Consider the following 19,853-nt stretch of genomic DNA (forward strand, 5'->3'; position numbering starts at 1 on the left):
AAAGTAACAGGGTTCAGGATGGGCAAGGAGGAGGCAGAACAGTCAACATAACTTTAATGACATAAATGAACTTAAACAAACAAACACACAGACACACACACAGCGACCATGTGTGCCTCTCTCTCTCTCTCAAACTGGCACCTCCGGCTCGTTTTATCCCCCTCCCAGCTAATTAGGACAATTCAGCGTCGGGCATGTGTTCTCATGGCCTAGCCACACCCTCCTCCTCCTCATCATACCGATATATCGCCAAGGCGATAAATCCCCCAATATTCCAAATTTTTAATTATCGGCATCAGCCAAAACATTTTCTTGAGGGTGCTGAGAATCGCCTGCTTGCAAGTGAAGTGACTGAGACCTGTAAATGACTAGTCACGGTTCGAATTGTTGTTATGTGCAATTGTGTTACTACAATAAACTGGTGTGTAACACAGTGTCATTCAAACCATCCATGTATCAGAGCCTCGAAAGACGCGTTTGAGTTCATAATGTTAAAGTGCTTGTCTGTTTCATTCTCCCTCTCTCTCCTCAAAAGTTCTCTCTCCTCACTGTAACTCTGTCTTGTCTAATGATGAAAAGGCAAATATCAATAAAACTAATATCATATACCGTCTGCAAATATGCACATATCTTGTTTAAAAAGATGTTATAAACAAACCTCACACAACTTCAGCATATACAGCTTCCTGTGGAGTGCTCATATTTCTTCCTCTGAAGCACATATTCTAACATTCTCTCTTCAACAGTTCCCTGTAACTTTTAACTTTCCTTTATAATGATAAAAGGCAAATATCAATAAAATGTATATTATATATAATCTGCAAATATGCAGACATCTCGTTTAAACAGATGTAATTCACGAACCTCATGAAAATTCATCGTTCTCTCCCCGTCAAGCACTAATCTAATTTCTTCCTCTTTTTAAGGCATGTATTCTATCAGCCAGAATGAAAAACTTCAGGATCAGAATAAAAAGTTCCTCTGATTCATAAATCATGAAGGTCAGTCCATGACAATCCAAGCAGATGATCCAGGCATTTAAACTGTCAGGAGATCTCGCTGGATCCGCACGAGCGCTTGAGTGCACCTTCAAAGTAAAAGCGTTTCACGTGTGCTATAAATAAATGTCCAATTCACTATGCAATAGAGGTCTGCACATGCCTTAAAGTGAAACCCGAACATGAGCCGTACCAGAGACTGTGTGGCCCAACCTTACCTGGCCCGAATGATACCGTCAAATTTTAAGCCCGAACCCGACCAAAAAACGCTTACTATCCAATTTATTCTATTAGCAAGTACTGTTGCAATAGGCTGTATTTTATGTAAGCATATAGGCAACATTCGGAACAGTAGTGAAACTGTAGACATACAGTTTTTTTAAAAGGCACTGCGTGCCGGTCATGCGCAAAACGCTGAAGAAAAAGCGAGACATGTTGCAAATGTCAAAGACGTTCATCCAGCATGTTTACATAGGAAAACAGAACAGACACGAGCAAAAAGGTTTGGTGTGAATGGCCCCTAACTCGTCCATTCACGAGTGTCAGTGATTGAGAGCACGTGCGCGAAACAAGTTCGGTAAGCCTGTTTATTGTTTCATTCATACAAACCTGAACCCGAAGCCCTAGATGAAAAACTGACCCGGACCATAACCCGTTGGGTTCTCGGGTCCAGTCGGGCCCAGGTCAGATTGCAGACCTCTACTACGCACTTTGCAATTGGTTTGATACGGTATTTTTTGAGAAAATGCTATTTTTAATGCGCACATGCTATTAATGGTTGCTGGAGTACTGTGTGTACAATTCCTTTATCCTAATATGTTAACAATTTCTTTATGTACAAATTGATTAATAAAATTTGATGACTAAACAGAAATCAGAAGAAACTGCTATCTACCATTTAAAATACAATATTACTTTATAATTTATATAATAATAATTTAAAGTTTAGTGTGAAATTGTGTAAATATAGTGCTAAATAAGAGTTTATTAATTGTTTAGCAATTTTATGTTTATGTTATTTACTTTATTAAATTGTGTGATATATCGGTATTATATGGTCTTATCGGCCGCCCTGCTCTCCGGATATCGGCATCGGCTATTAAAAAACCCATAACGGTCGATAACTAAATTTTGTATCTTGAGGTTTAGAAGTGGTAAGCCACCACCTGTCTACTGCTGGCAACTCACCAATCCTGGCTCTCGATCCAGGGGGCCAGGAACTGCCTTAGCTCCATGGGGAAGCTGTCACTGTACAGGTGGTACAGTTGCTCCAGGTACCGTGTCTCTAACTGCTGTAACTGATTCCACTGGGCCATGTTGACCTGCAGAAAAGAGAGAGAGAGAGAGAGAGGGGTAGATTTAATTCAAATGACACAAGAAAGACAAACTTAAAAGGTCTTTTCAGCTTGTCAATTTTCTTTTCCTTGTAGAGAAATGTCTCTGAGCTGAAAGGATAATGCCATGAGGACACTTCCTCATACACAGTTCAAAGCAAAGGCAAACTCTAACCAATTGTGAAGCAGAAAACGAAAGCAAACCAAAAAACCTAATGCCCTCAACAGTACAATGATCCACTATATACAACCCATGCTATCAGGTTGTAAGCAAACTGTAGAACCAAAGTACAAATGCAATTCAATAGCTCATATCTGTAACAAGGTCTGCAATCCCTGCTAAAAGGAAACACCTTAAACCAGCTGAACTGGTTTGCTAGTTCTATGGTTTAAGATGGTCTAGCTGGTCTTCCAGTCTGGCCATGCTGGTCTCCCATCCTGAAAAAGCTTGTGCTAAGCTGATTTAGCTGGTCAGCCAGTTAGTTTCCCCAATGTGATGTCCCAATCCTAGATGGCTAATCATATCTGAACATTTTGCTGAAAAATCTCAATTTAATATCTAGCTATATATAAGAGAAGCAAGTGCTCAGAGGATAGTCTAAAAAACATTTTGTATCTAAAAAAGGCAAAATTCATAGATGTCAAGAAAACAAGATACGGGTGACACCAGCAAATCAAGGCCGTGGAAATCAGTGGCTGTTGATCTTGAAGCAGCAAGAGCATCCGTTCAAAGAGGAAAACCTCAAAAGCCCATGCAGGCCGTCATTCTCAACATTAACTCAAGAAGCTATGGAACACACACTCAAAGAGTTTACCACATACAAACATATCCATCTACACTTTTTCTTGGTTTGCACAGACATATAAGTGGCACTTGTGTTTTGAAGAAGAATAGAGAGAAAAAGAGACAAGAAAAGGGAAATGTGCCCTTAAATCCAAGCAAAAATAAGTCCTCAAGCATTAAACCATTCAGAGTTACTTTTCTTTATTTCACTTCTCTTTTGTCTCCTATACTGAGCAGTCAATCAGCCACTGTAAAAACATGATGTTTCCTTATGGGTAACCTTGAGATTTAACCTTATGTATATAACTTGTAGGCCTATACAATTGTATATATGTAATTATTTATTTCAGGCTTCCCACACATTTTGAACAATTAATTTTCATGACTTTTCTATCACCTTCCCCATCATTGGTGTTTGTTTGGTAAGGATTTTTGAAAACCATTTCCATTTAGAGCATCAAAATTCAAATTGGGACTTATTCATTGATAAAAAAAAAAAAATGAATCAAAATTATTATTTGTTCGCAAATCAGACATTGTTGTGGCATGCAAGCAAGCTTTACATAACGTAAGAACAACATCTACTCAAAGAAATATTTGAGAGCAGAATTTTAGATTTAACTTTCAGAAATAGAGTTTTTCAAGTTTTAAAAAAACAATTGTAAAATTCCATGATATTTTCCTTTTTTCCATGACCATGGAAATCATGTTATGTATAAAATGAATGTCATATGATGGACTGAATGACCTAATTTTAAGTTTAGGCAACATATAAAGAAGCATTTAGCATATTTCAGTGTTTCCTCCACCACTGTTCAGCAGCAGTGCTCCACCACTACTGAATCTCCAGAGCCACAGTAAAAGAAGAAACTCAAGTTGTGAGCATGAAGTCTGAATTGAATGTGATGATGCAAAATTAACATGTGCCGCGAAATAACGCAAAAACAACACATCTTTCCACTGCTTTGTGTACGGGTGAACAATCCATCGAAATAAAAGCAAAATCAAGACATGACATAGTGTGAATATTAAACCACAAATGGCTATGATGTGATTTAATCAAACAGTCTGCACACAATGCTCGTGCACAGCTCTGTTCTGAGTGAGCACATATGAGACTGTTCTGTGCTCGCTCCACGAATTTCATCTTGAGCACAGAATAACAGCGTTGCATAGTGACCATTTTATATGTACAGCACTCCATATTCCCTTTAATTGTTCACTACAAATTCCTATAAATAAATCTTAAGCACCCCTATGACACCAGGTTTTTGTGGATAGAAGAGGAGGTGAGATCATCTCGAAGGTTTAACCAGATCTCATTGCAATGCCACATACAATATATTATTATAATACAGTTGTCTAACACTTATCTAATTCTGTCATTTCTAAATGTAGTAATAATAACCATTATTATTATTATTATTTTTATTATTATCGGGGCATGAAATTTGGCGTGGATGCGGGTATTGCACACAAATGTAATCAATCCCGCATGTTCCACATTCATAATACTGGGAATTTCTGCACTATTCATTTTAACATGTAGATGAGAACTGTTAAACCAGTCCATACAGATGAACAAATCAAATAAATAATCTTGTATCAAACTGAAATTCCACAATCTGTGTGCACAAGCAACATGTAGCTGGCTGCAGTTCACTTAACGGCCACAGGTGTCATTAATAACAAGGGATTCTGAATCTTACATCATTTATATAAATATTATATAAGCAAGGTTTTCTCAATACTTTTTTTTGTAACGGTTGAGTATTGACTTGTACTCTTAAAGTGATAGTTCACTCAAAAATGAAATTTCTATAATCACTTACTCAGCTTTGTGCTGTTGCAAACCTGTATGACTTTCTTTCTTCCATGGAACTTAACAGGAGATGTTAGGGAGAATGTTAGTTTCAGTCACCATTAACTTTTATTGTATGGAAAGTAAGTGACAGAAATGACAGAACTGTCATTTTTGTTTAAACTGCCCTTTATCTACCCGTTAAAGTATTTGTTTAGATATCTGCCAAGAACAACAACATAAACGCAAGTCGTATGTCTTTCTGGGAAACAAGTGTGTGAAGAAAAAGGCCATAATGTTGACTGTTTACTTCAAATAATCATTCTATCTGAATAACATTAGCGGTAAGTGTTGAGAAAAGTAGCTCCCTGTGATATTTAGGTGAGACTGCTGTAAAACTTCAAATGTTTTAGAATTACAAATTGTATTCAAATGTGGCAATGAGTGGTGGTGGCGTAGTGGTCTAAGCACATAACTGGTAATCTGGTAATCAGAAGGATGCTGGTTCGAGCCCCACAGCCACCATCATTGTGTCTTTGAGCAAGGCACTTAACTCCAGGTTGCTCCGGGGGGATTGTCCCTGTAATAAGTGCACTGTAAGTCGCCTTGGATAAAAGCGTCTGCCAAATGCATAAAATGTAAAAAATGTAAAATGCAATATATATGGTTGGCAGAGCATTTCCCTCCACTGCAAGAGCTGGATTCTGTACATTTATAGTAATTTAATATTCTTGATGCAACATAATGCTTGTCAGCCCCAGTCAGCTGTGTGCTTCGTACACTGTGAAAGAGACCCAACCTCACACACACAAATACATGCACATACTCAGTGACGTCACCGCAAAACAAGTGTCAAACTCGCTTAATTTAAAGTGGCCCACAAGTTCAATTCTGAAACATAGGATGGCAGTGGATCACAACGTTTCACTGAACAATCAGTTAGAGCTTTCCTCATGAATATTATTCAGCCTTCCCCTGTTATCTGCATGTTTTGGAGCGCACTTTGCTCACTTGAAAAGTGGAATGAAACAGCGCTACATGGGTCAATTTTCAACACGGCTCAATTATGGATAAAGCAGCACAAGCATAATGCAGGTAATTCGCGCAATGGCCTCGACCGCACCAACTATTTTAAATGCGGTGGGACTGCAAAACCCGTTTAAATGCGGCACATACACTCACCTAAAGGATTATTAGGAACAACTGTTCAATTTCTCATTAATGCAATTATCTAATCAACCAATCACATGGCAGTTTCTTCAATGCATTTAGGGGTGTGGTCCTGGTCAAGACAATCTCCTGAACTCCAAACTGAATGTCAGAATGGGAAAGAAAGGTGATTTAAGCAATTTTGAGCGTGGCATGGTTGTTGGTGCCAGACGGGCCGGTCTGAGTATTTCACAATCTGATCAGTTACTGGGATTTTCACGCACAACCATTTCTAGGGTTTACAAAGAATGGTGTGAAAAGGGAAAAACATCCAGTATGCGGCAGTCCTGTGGGCGAAAATGCCTTGTTGATGCTAGAGGTCAGAGAAGAATGGGCCGACTGATTCAAGCTGATAGAAGAGCAACTTTGCCTGAAATAACCACTTGTTACAACCGAGGTATGCAGCAAAGCATTTGTGAAGCCACAACACGCACATCCTTGAGGCGGATGAGCTACGACAGCAGAAGACCCCACCGGGTACCACTCATCTCCACTAAAAATAGGAAAAAGAGGCTACAATTTGCAAGCGCTCACCAAAATTGGACAGTTGAAGACTGGAAAAATGTTGCCTGGTCTGATGAGTCTCGATTTCTGTTGAGACATTCAGATGGTAGAGTCAGAATTTGGCGTAAACAGAATGAGAACATGGATCCATCATGCCTTGTTACCACTGTGCAGGCTGGTGGTGGTGGTGTAATTGTGTGGGGGATGTTTTCTTGGCACACTTTAGGCCCCTTAGTGCCAATTGGGCATCGTTTAAATGCCACGGCCTACCTGAGCATTGTTTCTGACCATGTCCATCCCTTTATGGCCACCATGTACCCATCCTCTGATGGCTACTTCCAGCAGGATAATGCACCATGTCACAAAGCTCGAATCATTTCAAATTGGTTTCTTGAACATGACAATGAGTTCACTGTACTAAAATGGCCCCCACAGTCACCAGATCTCAACCCAATAGAGCATCTTTGGGATGTGGTGGAACGGGAGCTTCGTGCCCTGGATGTGTATCCCACAAATCTCCATCAACTGCAAGATGCTATCCTATCAATATGGGCCAACATTTCTAAAGAATGCTTTCAGCACCTTGTTGAATCAATGCCACGTAGAATTAAGGCAGTTCTGAAGGCGAAAGGGGGTCAAACACAGTATTAGTATGGTGTTCCTAATAATCCTTTAGGTGAGTGTAATTGGCTGTTTCAAAACTCTTATGATTCGGTTCTGAAACTAGTTTAAAATAAAATCCCCACATTCTAAACAGTACTGACAAAGAAATTCTGTAAAGAAGACCCAACTTAGTCACAGTGTCAGAATATTTCAATTTAGCCATATCAAAATGAAGTGTTTTTTCCACAGATATTACTGTTGTTAATATCATAATTATCGTCTGCATCCAAAGCTCAAAATCAATGCTGTACAGTCAAATGTGCATTTCAAAGCACATAACATGTAATATTATTGGAAATTGAATGGGTGCTACCAGAGTAGGTGCTGGTGCCACATTTTTAAAGGGCCCTTTGAGGGCACAAATGAACCCATGTGGCCCAGTCTGAAATTGAGTTTGACACCCCTGTTTTAAGCTATTCTTCGACCAAAACGTGTTAATACGGGTGTGGTGTTGCAGGCTTGTGGACACGTGCACAACAGCACCGCTGCTGAAATAAATCCTAGAGGAAACACTTTTATATCCAAAACATATGCAAATTCATACTTCATAGATTACATAGATAACGTAAATAACTAGAGACTGTTAAACTTATTCATAGATCTTCCAAATACCAGATAACTGTATGCAAACAATTAAAAAAATATAAAAGGATCAACTTACATTGTTATTCACAAAACGAACTGCAACTTTGCTTGCCATGTCTACCTGGTGTACGAACAACAGGGAAGTGAACTACTTTATTCACACAAAGGTGAAACTAAATGAGAATATGACGTGGAGGGTTGCACTGATATGAATACCAAGATACAGCATTCCACTGATCCTGACATGTCAACAGCACTGCCATCTTGGAAAGATCACAATTTTCAGTTTATGGTTTATATACATAAACATACAATACAGTTCATGCCTTTGATATAGATCATATAAACTACTGTATATACAATATATAGTCCACTATAAACATATTGTTATTTAATTCCATTTATAATGTGTGTTGTTGCTTGTACAATATAGGCCCTTGATTGTAAGTAATTATTTAGCAAATTATTACAATTATATAAGCATATTTTGATATGATAGGCCTAAATGTTTTTGTTCTAAAAAACAACCTAAAAAAAACATTAAGTGGACCAATATCACTGTTATGTGAACAAACAGATATGTATGGGATGGTTTCAGAAATCTAGATTTATTTATTAATTTGTGGTTATTATTAAATTTCTCTCTCCAACTCATTGAATAGGACCACTTGTCCAAACTTTTTAGCAGTAATATCAGTTTCTAAGAGAGGCATTGAACCAATCAAGATACCACACCTCCTGTCAAGACATTTTGACTAGAAAAGGAAAAGATTACATAAAAATGCCGCTCTGGATTTGATACAAGAACATCAAATAACATCAACACTCACTGCTACCCTCTGTATAATGTGGGATATCTTCATTCAAAGAGAACTGTTATAAAAAAAAAAAAAAAAAAAAAAAAGCAACACCGAGCAGGCAAACATACTAATTGTATAAACAAGGCTAAGGGAAAAGGATCTCTTTGTTGCACAATTCAAATAGTGGATAAAACTACAATACTTTTTTAATCTCAACACACACTTAAACTGCTACAATGTTTTGAATGCGTCCATGATTTTAAGATGGTACACATCATCTTGGATCATATTGCCAAGACTGTCTGTGTGGAGGAGGAAACCACAAGACTTGTGATCTGTGTTCACCTTGAAGGGTTATTCAGTTGTGTCCTACCACCTGGCAACCATTCTCAACTTACTACTTAACTAGAACTCCCAAGAGGCAAGAACAACAACAACAAAAAATCCCTTTGGAATAAGAGTCATAGCCCTGAATCAGCTGTTGCCCTTCTATCTTGAGGAACAGAAAGCAGTCAGCTGACTTCAGATCAGTGCTTTCACACTGCTTCAAAAATGCTCTTAGTTCCTGTCTCAGCTCTCAGATTGCGACCTAAATGTTTGCTGATCACTTATACAACATGCTGTAGCACACTAAGAGTGTACAACACCTTGGCTTACAATGTTGGTTAGCCTTCCTTCCTTGATGTGCTGAGTAACCAAACTCACTTCACAGAGCTGGTTTGATATGGCATCATTGTTATATCACCAGAACTTGAATTTGAAAAAGCCTCCAAAGTCATAATCTTGAAAAAAGACTTATTGAAAAATGTTGCTGGTAATTTTAAATATTTGAAAATATTTTGTCAAAATAATTCAGCTTGTGAAATTCAAGTTTTTATTATTCAAGTGATGGATTTCAGGTTGTGAAATTCAGGTCTCAGTATTCAGGTTGTTAAATACGGGTTGAGAAATTCAGGCGGCAAAATTCAAGGATGACATCCGGGAATACTAGGAAGAGCAAACGAGCAACCATGTAATCCATCTCACTCTTGGACAATCACAGAGAGATGGAAACAGCTCAAAAGTAATTTTAAATGTATATATCGTCGCTGTCTGATAAAAAAGACAGCGATCTCCAAAAAACACATTTTTCAAGAGCATGGAAAAACTATTTGAGTCTATTCTCATAAACAATCATACAAGATATTTGTTCAACAGACAGCCTGATTAAACATCTTTTCATTGGTCATTTCGATGCACAATTAAAACAGTAGGAAGAGGTAATTTAGTGAATTCCATCTATAGGGTTAAGATCCATAACACTCTTTTCCAATTATCTGTTGTCCGATGTCTGTGTTTCTTTGCCCACTCTAACCTTTTCTTTTTGTTTTTCTTTTTCAAAAGTGGCTTTTCATTGCAATTCTTCCCATAAGGCCTGCACCCCTGAGTCTTCTCTTTAATGTTGTACATGAAACTGGTGTTGAGCGGGTAGAATTCAATGAAGTTGTCAGCTGAGGATATTTGAGGGGTCTATTTCTCAAACTAGACTCTGATGTACTTATCCTCTTGTTTGGCATCTGGCCTTCCACATCTCTTTCTGTCCTTGTTACAGCCAGTTGTCTTTTGTCTTTGAAGACTGTATTGTACACCTTTGAATGAAATCTTAAATATTTAGACAATTTCAAGCATTGTTTAGCCTTCATTCCTTAAAACAATGATTGACTGATGAGTTTCTAGAAAAAGCGGTTTCTTTTTTGCCATTTTTTACCTAATATTATGTGGCACAATTATTTGCATCCTTTTATTCAATACTTTGTGCAACCTCCCATTGCCAAGATACCAGCTCTGAGTCTTCTCCTATAATGCATAATGAGGTTGAGAACATGTTTAGAAATAAGAAATAAGGTTTTTTAATGAAGGATCCAATTTACTGATTAAGTTGATCTTTTCTTCAAAACACATTAATAGGGCTGAAATGATTAGTAGACATTATCGGCAACGTCGACAATAAAAAATTGTCAACAAACATTTAGTTGTCGAATAGTCGTTTGATCTCATTTAACGTAACACAGGATCACATTAAACTGTAATGGTGGCACGTGAGAGCAGCACTTCAGTTCGCATCTGACTGAGGAGAGGAAGAATTACGAAAATCACAGTCCAGATGCACTCTAAACTTTCCAAACAGCTTCAGGTGATGTAGATTGCAAATGATTTGGAATTATACAACAAAAACAAATAAGTAAATTCAGAAGCACTCTCTTTGTGGAATAAGCAGAGCCGGAGATCTTTAAAGGAAACACCCCGGCATTACATCTTTAATGCAGTTTTAATGCATTTTAATAAGTGAAAAAAAAGGTAAAACAAGAGATGGGTGTGAGTGGACCGCATTTACCGCAAGTTTTACAAATAAGGATAATCGTGCACTGTTTTAATGATAATTAAATGTGACACGGTAATACTAACCATCGGGAAAGTTTATCGTGGTTTATCGTGAAACTGGTAACCATTTCATTCCTATTACTTACTATATTAAATTTACTTTAATGTAGCAGTATTGTTTAAAATGTATAACTATGAAAATAAATAATGTATAATTCAGTTAGAGAGTCTTATTTTTCTGGCACAAAACAGAGGGGGTTATGAATGAATGTACAGTCTCAATTACGATAACAGCATAATAAACAAACAAATAAATTTACAACTAAAGTAGAATAAACCCTTTTCATATAACTCAGTCAAAAAAACTGCATTTAACTAAATATTTCACTATAAATAAAGACAGCTAAACTGTGCAAAGGGTGAATCAAAAACTTTGTTTACATGCACATTCTTACACTGATTATGCTTAGGCAATTAAGCATGTTTATCGGGGGAAGGTAATAAGTGGTTTAAGAAAAAACAATCAGCACATATATTAAGAAATACACAGACACATATATTATGATTCAATAAGTCGTGAGCTATCTTGTTATAATCTAGGTTCAGCAAGCGTGAGTACTCGAGGGATGAGCGTCCCTGTACAAGAGTGTGCCTCAGCCGGGTGTAGTTTCAATCTCTCCCCTTAAAATGGGACATTTCACACATCTCAAAGAAGAGGCGCTGAATGCAGAGAGAAATGTCAGTTTCGGAGTTTGTAGTTATTTACATGACCTGCTTTATTGTCAACGTTGTCAACAATGTCGACTAATCGTTTCAGCCCTAAATATGTGCACAACCAATGCAACATAAATAGAACTGTGTTTTTGTATTTAATCATGCTACACTGTTACTTATTGGAAAAAATGGATTGTTACCTGATATATTAACAACACTATTTTGAAAATACCTGAACAACTGTCATACTACTAAAAAAGTAGTTAAGTTAATAGTAGAATCACCACTTTTATTTAATTACTCCCCAAAACTGAGAAGTATAATGGGCTTAACGTTGAAAAGGAGTCATTTAAAGCATGGAGGATGTTTATATGCTAACAAATAAAAGCCTTCTGTTCTTGTTAAAAGTGCAGAATGCACACAAATCCAGCCTTTGGCATCATTAACTTATGGTGTAGGTATATATGTGGAATAAAGTGACATTTTTTATCTATGGGAAACAACTTCCAGATCAACCACTCTTGCAGAGGTCGAAGGAAGGAGAAAATTTAAGTTGGCTATGACACAAACTACCTTTGTAGAAATTTTCCCTCCTCTGCTGGCCACTTGCTTTTGTTGTAACATTATTTTGGACCTAAGAGGAAGTGACACTCACTGAAGAGGCTTGAATTTTTTTTTTTTTAAACGCAGACGCGTACACAGACATTCCTCTGCTGGCCACTTGCTTTTGTTGTAACAATATTTTGGACCTAAGAGGAAGTGACACTCACTGAAGAGGCTTGAATTTTTTTTTTTTAAAACGCAGACGCGTACACAGACATGGCTGTGAACTTCACCTCCTTTCCATTCTTGCGAAGGTTGAGGAAGGACTGATGTGGTCTATCACCTCCTACCTCCTCCTATGGCACATTCAATCATATTAAAGGGGTATCTGTAAAGGGATGCATATGTCTAGTTTTACGATTACATGGTATTTCCAGCAATTTTCTGTTGTTTGACAAATTCCGATCTGCATTTACCGTAAAACCACCACGCAGGATAAGCAGTATATAAGAGTGTTTCAAAGCGAGATTTATTTATTTGTGTTGTGTGGCATGAGAAGGTATTCTAAAGTAAATTGGCATTATTTGGCCCATTTGCCCATTATTTATTAGCCCAAATTGATGCTTGTTGATGGCAGTTGGCTCCAGTAAGACAGTCTTTGAGTCTGACAAATGAAATGCAGGACAGTTTTGAAGTGTTTGTATTTAAGATTACTGGTGTTTATGTATGAGGTCATTTTGAAATGTTAAATTGAATTACTGTGAAGCACTTTGGTCTTCTCTGTTGTTTATATGCAATATAATTAAAGCTGAGCTTAGATTTAAGCGCAAATAATGTGATTTTATTTATGTAAATATATAGCTTACCTGTGCTGCATGGTTCACAGTGGATAAGTGCTCTGCTCTTTCTGTCATCTCATACAACATGAATGATTCTCAATATCAGTGTTTGAGTGGTCGGATTTATACAAAGTACACAGCTCATCCACACTAAGAATGCAGCCGTTGGTGGTTTAATAAATCACACTAGGACATGTTACGAATTTAATTTGATTCATTGCCCATTTCAGTGTAAGGAGTAACAGACCACACGTTCAAAATAAGCGTGTGAGCATTTTAAATGTGTTGTGTGTCAGTAATACTGCGCGCTGGTAACACACTGAGTCAGTACTCAGTACTATCGGTACTGCAGAAACACTGGTATAGTTACATCTTTTTTATTTTAGTATCGATTTGGTACGGAAGCACCAGTACTTTTGACAACACAAGTACCAACTTAGATTTTTTACCCTTCGATCTAGTCTGACAGTATCAAATATGTTTGATATTTTTTAGCTGCCTATCCTTGACTACACATGAAATCTTTGTGAAGTATTGAAGTTTGTCTCTTTGGATTTACTACCAAAGCTTTACAAAAAAAACGGACAAAATCTTCCACAAGGGAGCGCATGCGCTGCAAGATATGTGAAGAATGTCAGCAGCTCTCTGAGAGGGATTTATTTGGATGAAGCAGGTATGAGAAATGCATTATACCATATTCATTTTTATAAAAGACGTCAATTATGTCATCACAAGCGATTTGCTACAATTGCATCATATCAGCAGCGAACCATTCACATGAACTGTATCCCAGACCACCCGGGTTGCAGCAGAGTTCATAAAACAGTGCTAACATCACGCAAACGAACCAAACTTTTACATTATCAGGACCCGGGTGCGCACCAAAAGTGCTAGTTTAAAAGCACCCTTAAAAACAGGAGGGTGTGTGTTTCCACGCAGTGTTGGGCATGAATTGTGCAGGGAAAACTGTGCTTGGACAGGTGGACAAAATTGGCCGTGTTTTAAAAATTATAAAATTAAGTAATTCCATTGCTCATGCAACTAAAACAAAGAAAATGGCTCCACACAAAAACATTCAATCAAATAGCCAAAACACTTTTGACAGAGAACAAGTTCAATCCGGTTCAGAGAAGCTACAAGTAGCCACACCCACTAGTATATTTTAAACCATGTGATTTCCAGGTGTTGCTCATGGATTAACCATGACAAAGTGGTGAAAAATGGTAAAATAACTGAAATCGTGATTAATGCCAGGATTAATCAGTGGTGTTTTTTTCATACCCATCTGACACTCTTGCAACCCAATGGAGAAATTGTAACTGAGTATTTCTTTCGTGACCACTGATGCCTTTTTGCAAGAAGTTTAATGATGCTGGATGTTATCACTGCAGGGAATTTCAAGATTTTAGCACTCATGCTAAATCTAATCGTTGTGTTTCGAGAAAAAACTCGTTAAGTTTAATCTCGCATTATAATGACTTTATTCTCGATATTTAATGAGTTTATTCTCAAGATTGTATTTCGACTTTTTTCTCGAAATTTAACGAGTTTAATCTCGCATTATAATGACTTTAATCTCGAGATGGTTTTATTTTTTTATTATTGCTTGGCCCTAATCCTCTTCCGTACAATGACACTGTAACCTAAAGGGAAAAACTATATTTTTACAGTTAACATTTTCTACCACATTGAAAAATGCTTAACGTGGCTTAATGTCCAAATGGCTTTTGCAACACACAGAGGTGCAAGTGTTGTTCACTCTGGTTCGGATAATGGCACTAAATGAATACAAATATCAGATCAGAATTTTTTTTTCATCTGCAGTGTGAAGCCTTTGAGTCTCTTTTAACCAGGAGTTATTCAAGGTCTCCTGCAAGTCTGGTTAAAAGCCAAATGCTTTTAGCCCTGGCTCAGGACATTAATAAGTAATATCAGAAACAGCTGACAGCTGCTGCCTGCATTTCAGTGAAACTAACAGGGGTTTCACATCGCTGTGTAACACACTAAACCTGTGTAAGGTTTACATTTCTCAAGTTATGAACATATTCATTAAAGTGCAGGGAAAATCAGATTTTTTTCTCAAATCAGATGTGTTCACCATGCGTGAGTGTTTATAAATGTATTTATTTTTTCATGAGGGCATCAAAATGGCTTAAAAACAGAAGTGGTGGCATACACAATGTTTATACCTGCTAGTTTATGACTGTATTGCAAATGGGATGCGCCTGTTATTTTAGAAGGTAGCAAAACAACCCGTAATGAAGGCTTTGTGTCCCATATTGAAGCATAAAAGAGGATCCCCGTCCTGTATTAAACCACTCAAAATGCTCAAGCATCCCTTATTCGTGTGAAACATTCAACCATATCATGTTGTGGTGGTTTGCACTAGTGTGTATTACCACAACTTAGCGCTCTTTGGGTGAGTAAAGCCAATATCTGTATTATTTTAAAAGAGGTTTGCACTGCTTTGTTGCCCAGTAACATACAGTATATATGACATATGGATGTGTTCTAATCAAAATAGCCTCATACAAAACGGTCATTATGAGCTCAATTTTTAAGTCATTTTATTGCAAATTCTCTTGTAACGGTCATAAAGCGTGGCCATCATTATTGTTTTCTCTTCATTATTTCCTGTGAAGGCATCGTTTATGCCATTTGGAATGCAGTACATGTCTTCTAATCACAACAAGGGATGTGTTGAATGGCTAATTTCACTGATGTTTAAATGGAAATTTTGATGTCAACTAGTCTAAAAAGAAACCAACCTTCAGAAAACAGTAAAAAACAAATTGTATATGATACTCATTTAAAATACTTAATCTATTCCAAATCCATAGCTAAATTCAACTGAAAAGGGGCATTTATCTGTGACATGCTCACCTTGCATTATGATCATTATACTAGAGGTCGACCGATATTGTTTTTTTCAGGCCGATGCCGATGGCCAATTAATGCTGCCGATTTATTTTGGCCGATATGTGCTTGTTTTTAACCTCTTATTTGAACCTTTTATTTGAAAGATAAAATGTAACACAAATAATTACTTAAGATAGACAACATTTCTCAACAAATACATTTATTGAACACTTGACCAATCTGCACTTGTAGACTTAAATTAAAAATGTATAATGTAAAAACATACTGTATAAATAATGTATAACAAATATATTAAATAAACAAAGCAAGTTTACCTAACGACCTGTCCAGGGTGTCCCCCGCCTTTCGCCCAATGTTAGCTGGGATAGGCTCCAGCCCCCCGCGACCCTGTACACAGGATAAGCGGTTGACGATGGATGGATGGAAACAAAGCAGGTGATTACGAACTGCTCCGAGACACGAAGGTTGAGATCCAAATGCAGCTTTAATTAAGGGGCAATCCAGACACGTAATCCAATATTCAGAGCATCCAAGAGAAGCACAGGCATAACTAGGGATGGGTACCGATACTGCTTATCGATCCAGTACTTTAACAGTATTCTTAACGGTTCTTTTTGTTATATATATATATATATAATTTTATTTCAGGAAGGTCTACTAACATTACTGTTCAGGTGTGGTCTAAAAAGAAATCTAATAAAGTAATCAATTGTAAAATAACACTGCATAGTTTATCATAGATAGATTAATGCTTATTAATGCAGAAGTTATTCATTCAAGAGTGATTTTCTCTTTGCCTTTTTGTTGTTTGATTCGCAGTAATGGCTCAATCGTCACATGTTTAATAGACAGCTTCCCCTTTAAGACCGAGTTCAGATCTAATAGGCTCCTGATGCAGCATATTTTCTCCCCAACTATTTCCATAACTACGTCCATTTAAGACATAAACTGTGTTTAAGTGAATCTCCAAGCCGGTCATTATGACATATTTTTGTGTATAGTTGATCGTTTAGACGCATGAAACCCAAAGTAGCCTATAGTTTGCTTGTCTCTTTGCGGTGTGTTTCGGAGCGCGCGCCGCCTTGGGACCGGTATCTCTTGCGCTCTTTTTATTATTAAACGCGTCCCGCAATTTAGCAACAGTAGCTAGACTGTATTTTACAACAATCACCGATCGTGCAGATTCTGACGTTAAGTTTGAGTTTTAGGAAGTTGTGCTAGACAGAATGCGACTTATGTATAAATATTATTTTTATAATCTTTGGAAGGCGAAATCTAAAATAAAATCAGACTAATAATCACAGATCTAAACCAGGCTATGTTTGAATGTTTAGTTCTGTCACTCATTAAGCAGGGCTCGCTGTGGCACCGCGTGAGCGAGTTCTCTCTCTCTCTCTCTCTCTCTCTCTCTCTCTCTCTCTCTCTCTCTGACTGCGAATAGCTAAACTGCATCACAGACAAATGGTTTCATATTATTATACATAGAAATGGCTGGCGAGATAAAATAATTTTCTCTTTATAGCAATAAAGAATGTATTTTCTTAATTTCTCCAGTACCGACAGCAGAACCAATAACGTCCGAGCTTACCAAAGCCAGTCCTTCAATAGCATATAGCGCGTTGGTATCTTTTTTTATTACTTATTTCTCTGCATTGAGTGACAACCCTCTCAAATATAAGACACACAAACAGAACAAATAAAAGTCTCAGATTCACTGTCTGTAATTGCAAAATTCTTGCTTACTTATTGTGACATGATAGCAACCCTTCTGCTGTGATAATGCAAATTCAACTACGCTATCAATATCCAAAGTAGCCGAACGTCATGTCAACTATCGCGTTTGTCACGTTTTTTCTTGAAGTTGGCAGTAACATATCAAAAGTTTTTAATTAAATCTAAAGAAGTTATACAAATGTAATCCTTACTGTTTTCTCCAAGGAATTTAGCTCCTTCCTTAGGCACTGAGGTCTGCTCACTCAGCTGGAAAATGACTCTAGGGGCAGCGTGCGTCGAACACGTGTTCCACAACAACACTAGGCTGCCCACAGATGCGCCTGCCTAATAATCGGCTTGATATGCGTGGATATTGGCCGATGCCGATTATGTAAAAAAAGCAAAAAAATCGGCCGATTAATCGGCCGGACCTCTACATTATACATTAAATATAGACATGACACCAATTCACTGAATCAACATTAGCGAATAGCCTATTTAACAGGCATATGAAAACAATTGAATGAATAGTGCAGGACCAATAGAGCAGCCCAGCCTGTACTAAACAGAATTCACCACGTAAAAGTTACTTAACATAGGCTATTAAAACAGTCAGGACATTGTTGAAAATAATTTACAGGTAGACTAAGCCAAATCTACTAGAGAGAAATATATGCAGAAAAGTTGTGCATATTTCACGACGTGCAGTCGTGCATTAGCCATTGATCTAATATGACACCTGTTCGGTAAAGAACGTTAACCAGTTACAGTTGCAATGTAAAAAAAGAAAGTAGCCATTGGATAGAAAAATAGGCCTGTGATGTAACCTACAAATAAACCTAATGTATTGTAAACATGACACAGTTCACACAGAATAAAAGATAGTTTAACCCGTTAAGCAGTTAGCACCTCGTTGAAAATAAACAGTCATTTTCTAGGCTACTTACTCAAAAGCATACCATTTTTGATGAGGGGGTGGTTTGCTGTCCTTTTCTGCGTATCGCTACCCCTTCGGCATTTTGTGGCCCGTTCTGCATAATGCGGCGGCTCATTTCTTCTTATCATACCCGTTTTGCGGCAGGCCCACTGGCCGGCCTGGTGCTCCAGACGGCTACTCCGCCCCTGATCGGCCCCAAAGTCGGCCCACTGGGAAAATGTCGGTATGCCAGATTACCAATCCAGCCCTGGTGACTAGTAATTCCAGTGTCAACCAACAGCATCAAAACCGTTTAGTCGACTAGTCTCGCACATCCCTAATCACAACACCTGAAGATACAACCAGTTGTGTAGAGCAGCATGATTAACCTTTAAGAGATAGCAATCTCGATTCAGACACCCACGCAATCTCATTTCTAAATGACAACAATTCTGCAATGTATGGCATACCTTAGTAAGGCGGTCAAAGATAAATGAGATAAACTACAAGAATTTTGCACGTCTAGAAACAGTGCTACTGCACGAGATGCTGAATTCGACGGCCAAATACGTTTGTCCAGCACAGTCCTTTACAAACTGCAGGGTACAGACCACGCAGTGTGCTTCTTGATATATGATATTTATATATATATATAACTATATATTTAGATATATATAAAACCACTTTTACATTTACCGTCAGGCAAGTATCCATCTAAACATGCAGGCAGAAAATTACTTTCACAAATGAAGACATAAAAACAATTATAAATGTAAAAAATAATTACAATGATGATAATAATCACTGAAATATAGATGACTGTGTTTTTTATTTTATATATTTTGTATTATTTTACAGGCTGCAGAGATGTGGTCACAATAAACTGCTCTATAAAAATAAAGCGAATTGAACTCAAAGCACCTCCTGACCTGAGATGTCTGAGGTCATTTACAGCATTCTCACAGACAAAAAAAACTTCAGAGGACCGGAACAAAGAAAGTGTGAGAACCTTTTACATGCATGTGTTCCACGAGACTGCCTGCCAGCGAACAAACATACATGCACACAGACACAGCTTTTCTGTCATCTGTTCTTAATAATATAATAAGTTTATTTAAGCACTTGTCTGTGTGTCTACGGGCAAATTATTTGTAATATCAATTTGATAATAATAATAGCCTAATAATAATAATAATAATAATTTAATAC

General features: G+C 37.4%; 1 protein-coding gene across 2 annotated transcripts in view; it reads right to left on the reverse strand.

The window, feature by feature from the left end:
* LOC127652633 (signal transducer and activator of transcription 3) overlaps positions 1–7,998 on the reverse strand; it is a 36,557-nt gene extending 28,559 nt beyond the window's left edge. Inside the window, exons 1-2 of one of the 2 annotated variants that reach the window (XM_052138889.1) lie at positions 7,955–7,998; positions 2,187–2,320 (exon numbers count right to left, since the gene is read on the reverse strand). In XM_052138889.1, coding sequence (XP_051994849.1) covers positions 2,187–2,320; positions 7,955–7,993 — 173 coding nt within the window. In that variant the 5' untranslated portion in view covers positions 7,994–7,998. The remainder of the gene's footprint in view (positions 1–2,186; positions 2,321–7,954) is intronic. The other variant, XM_052138890.1, reaches the window with a different exon arrangement.
* Positions 7,999–19,853: the final 11,855 nt, after the last annotated feature.

This window comes from Xyrauchen texanus, chromosome 12 (genome assembly GCF_025860055.1).
Source record: "Xyrauchen texanus isolate HMW12.3.18 chromosome 12, RBS_HiC_50CHRs, whole genome shotgun sequence".
In the NCBI taxonomy this organism is placed as follows: domain Eukaryota; kingdom Metazoa; phylum Chordata; class Actinopteri; order Cypriniformes; family Catostomidae; genus Xyrauchen; species Xyrauchen texanus.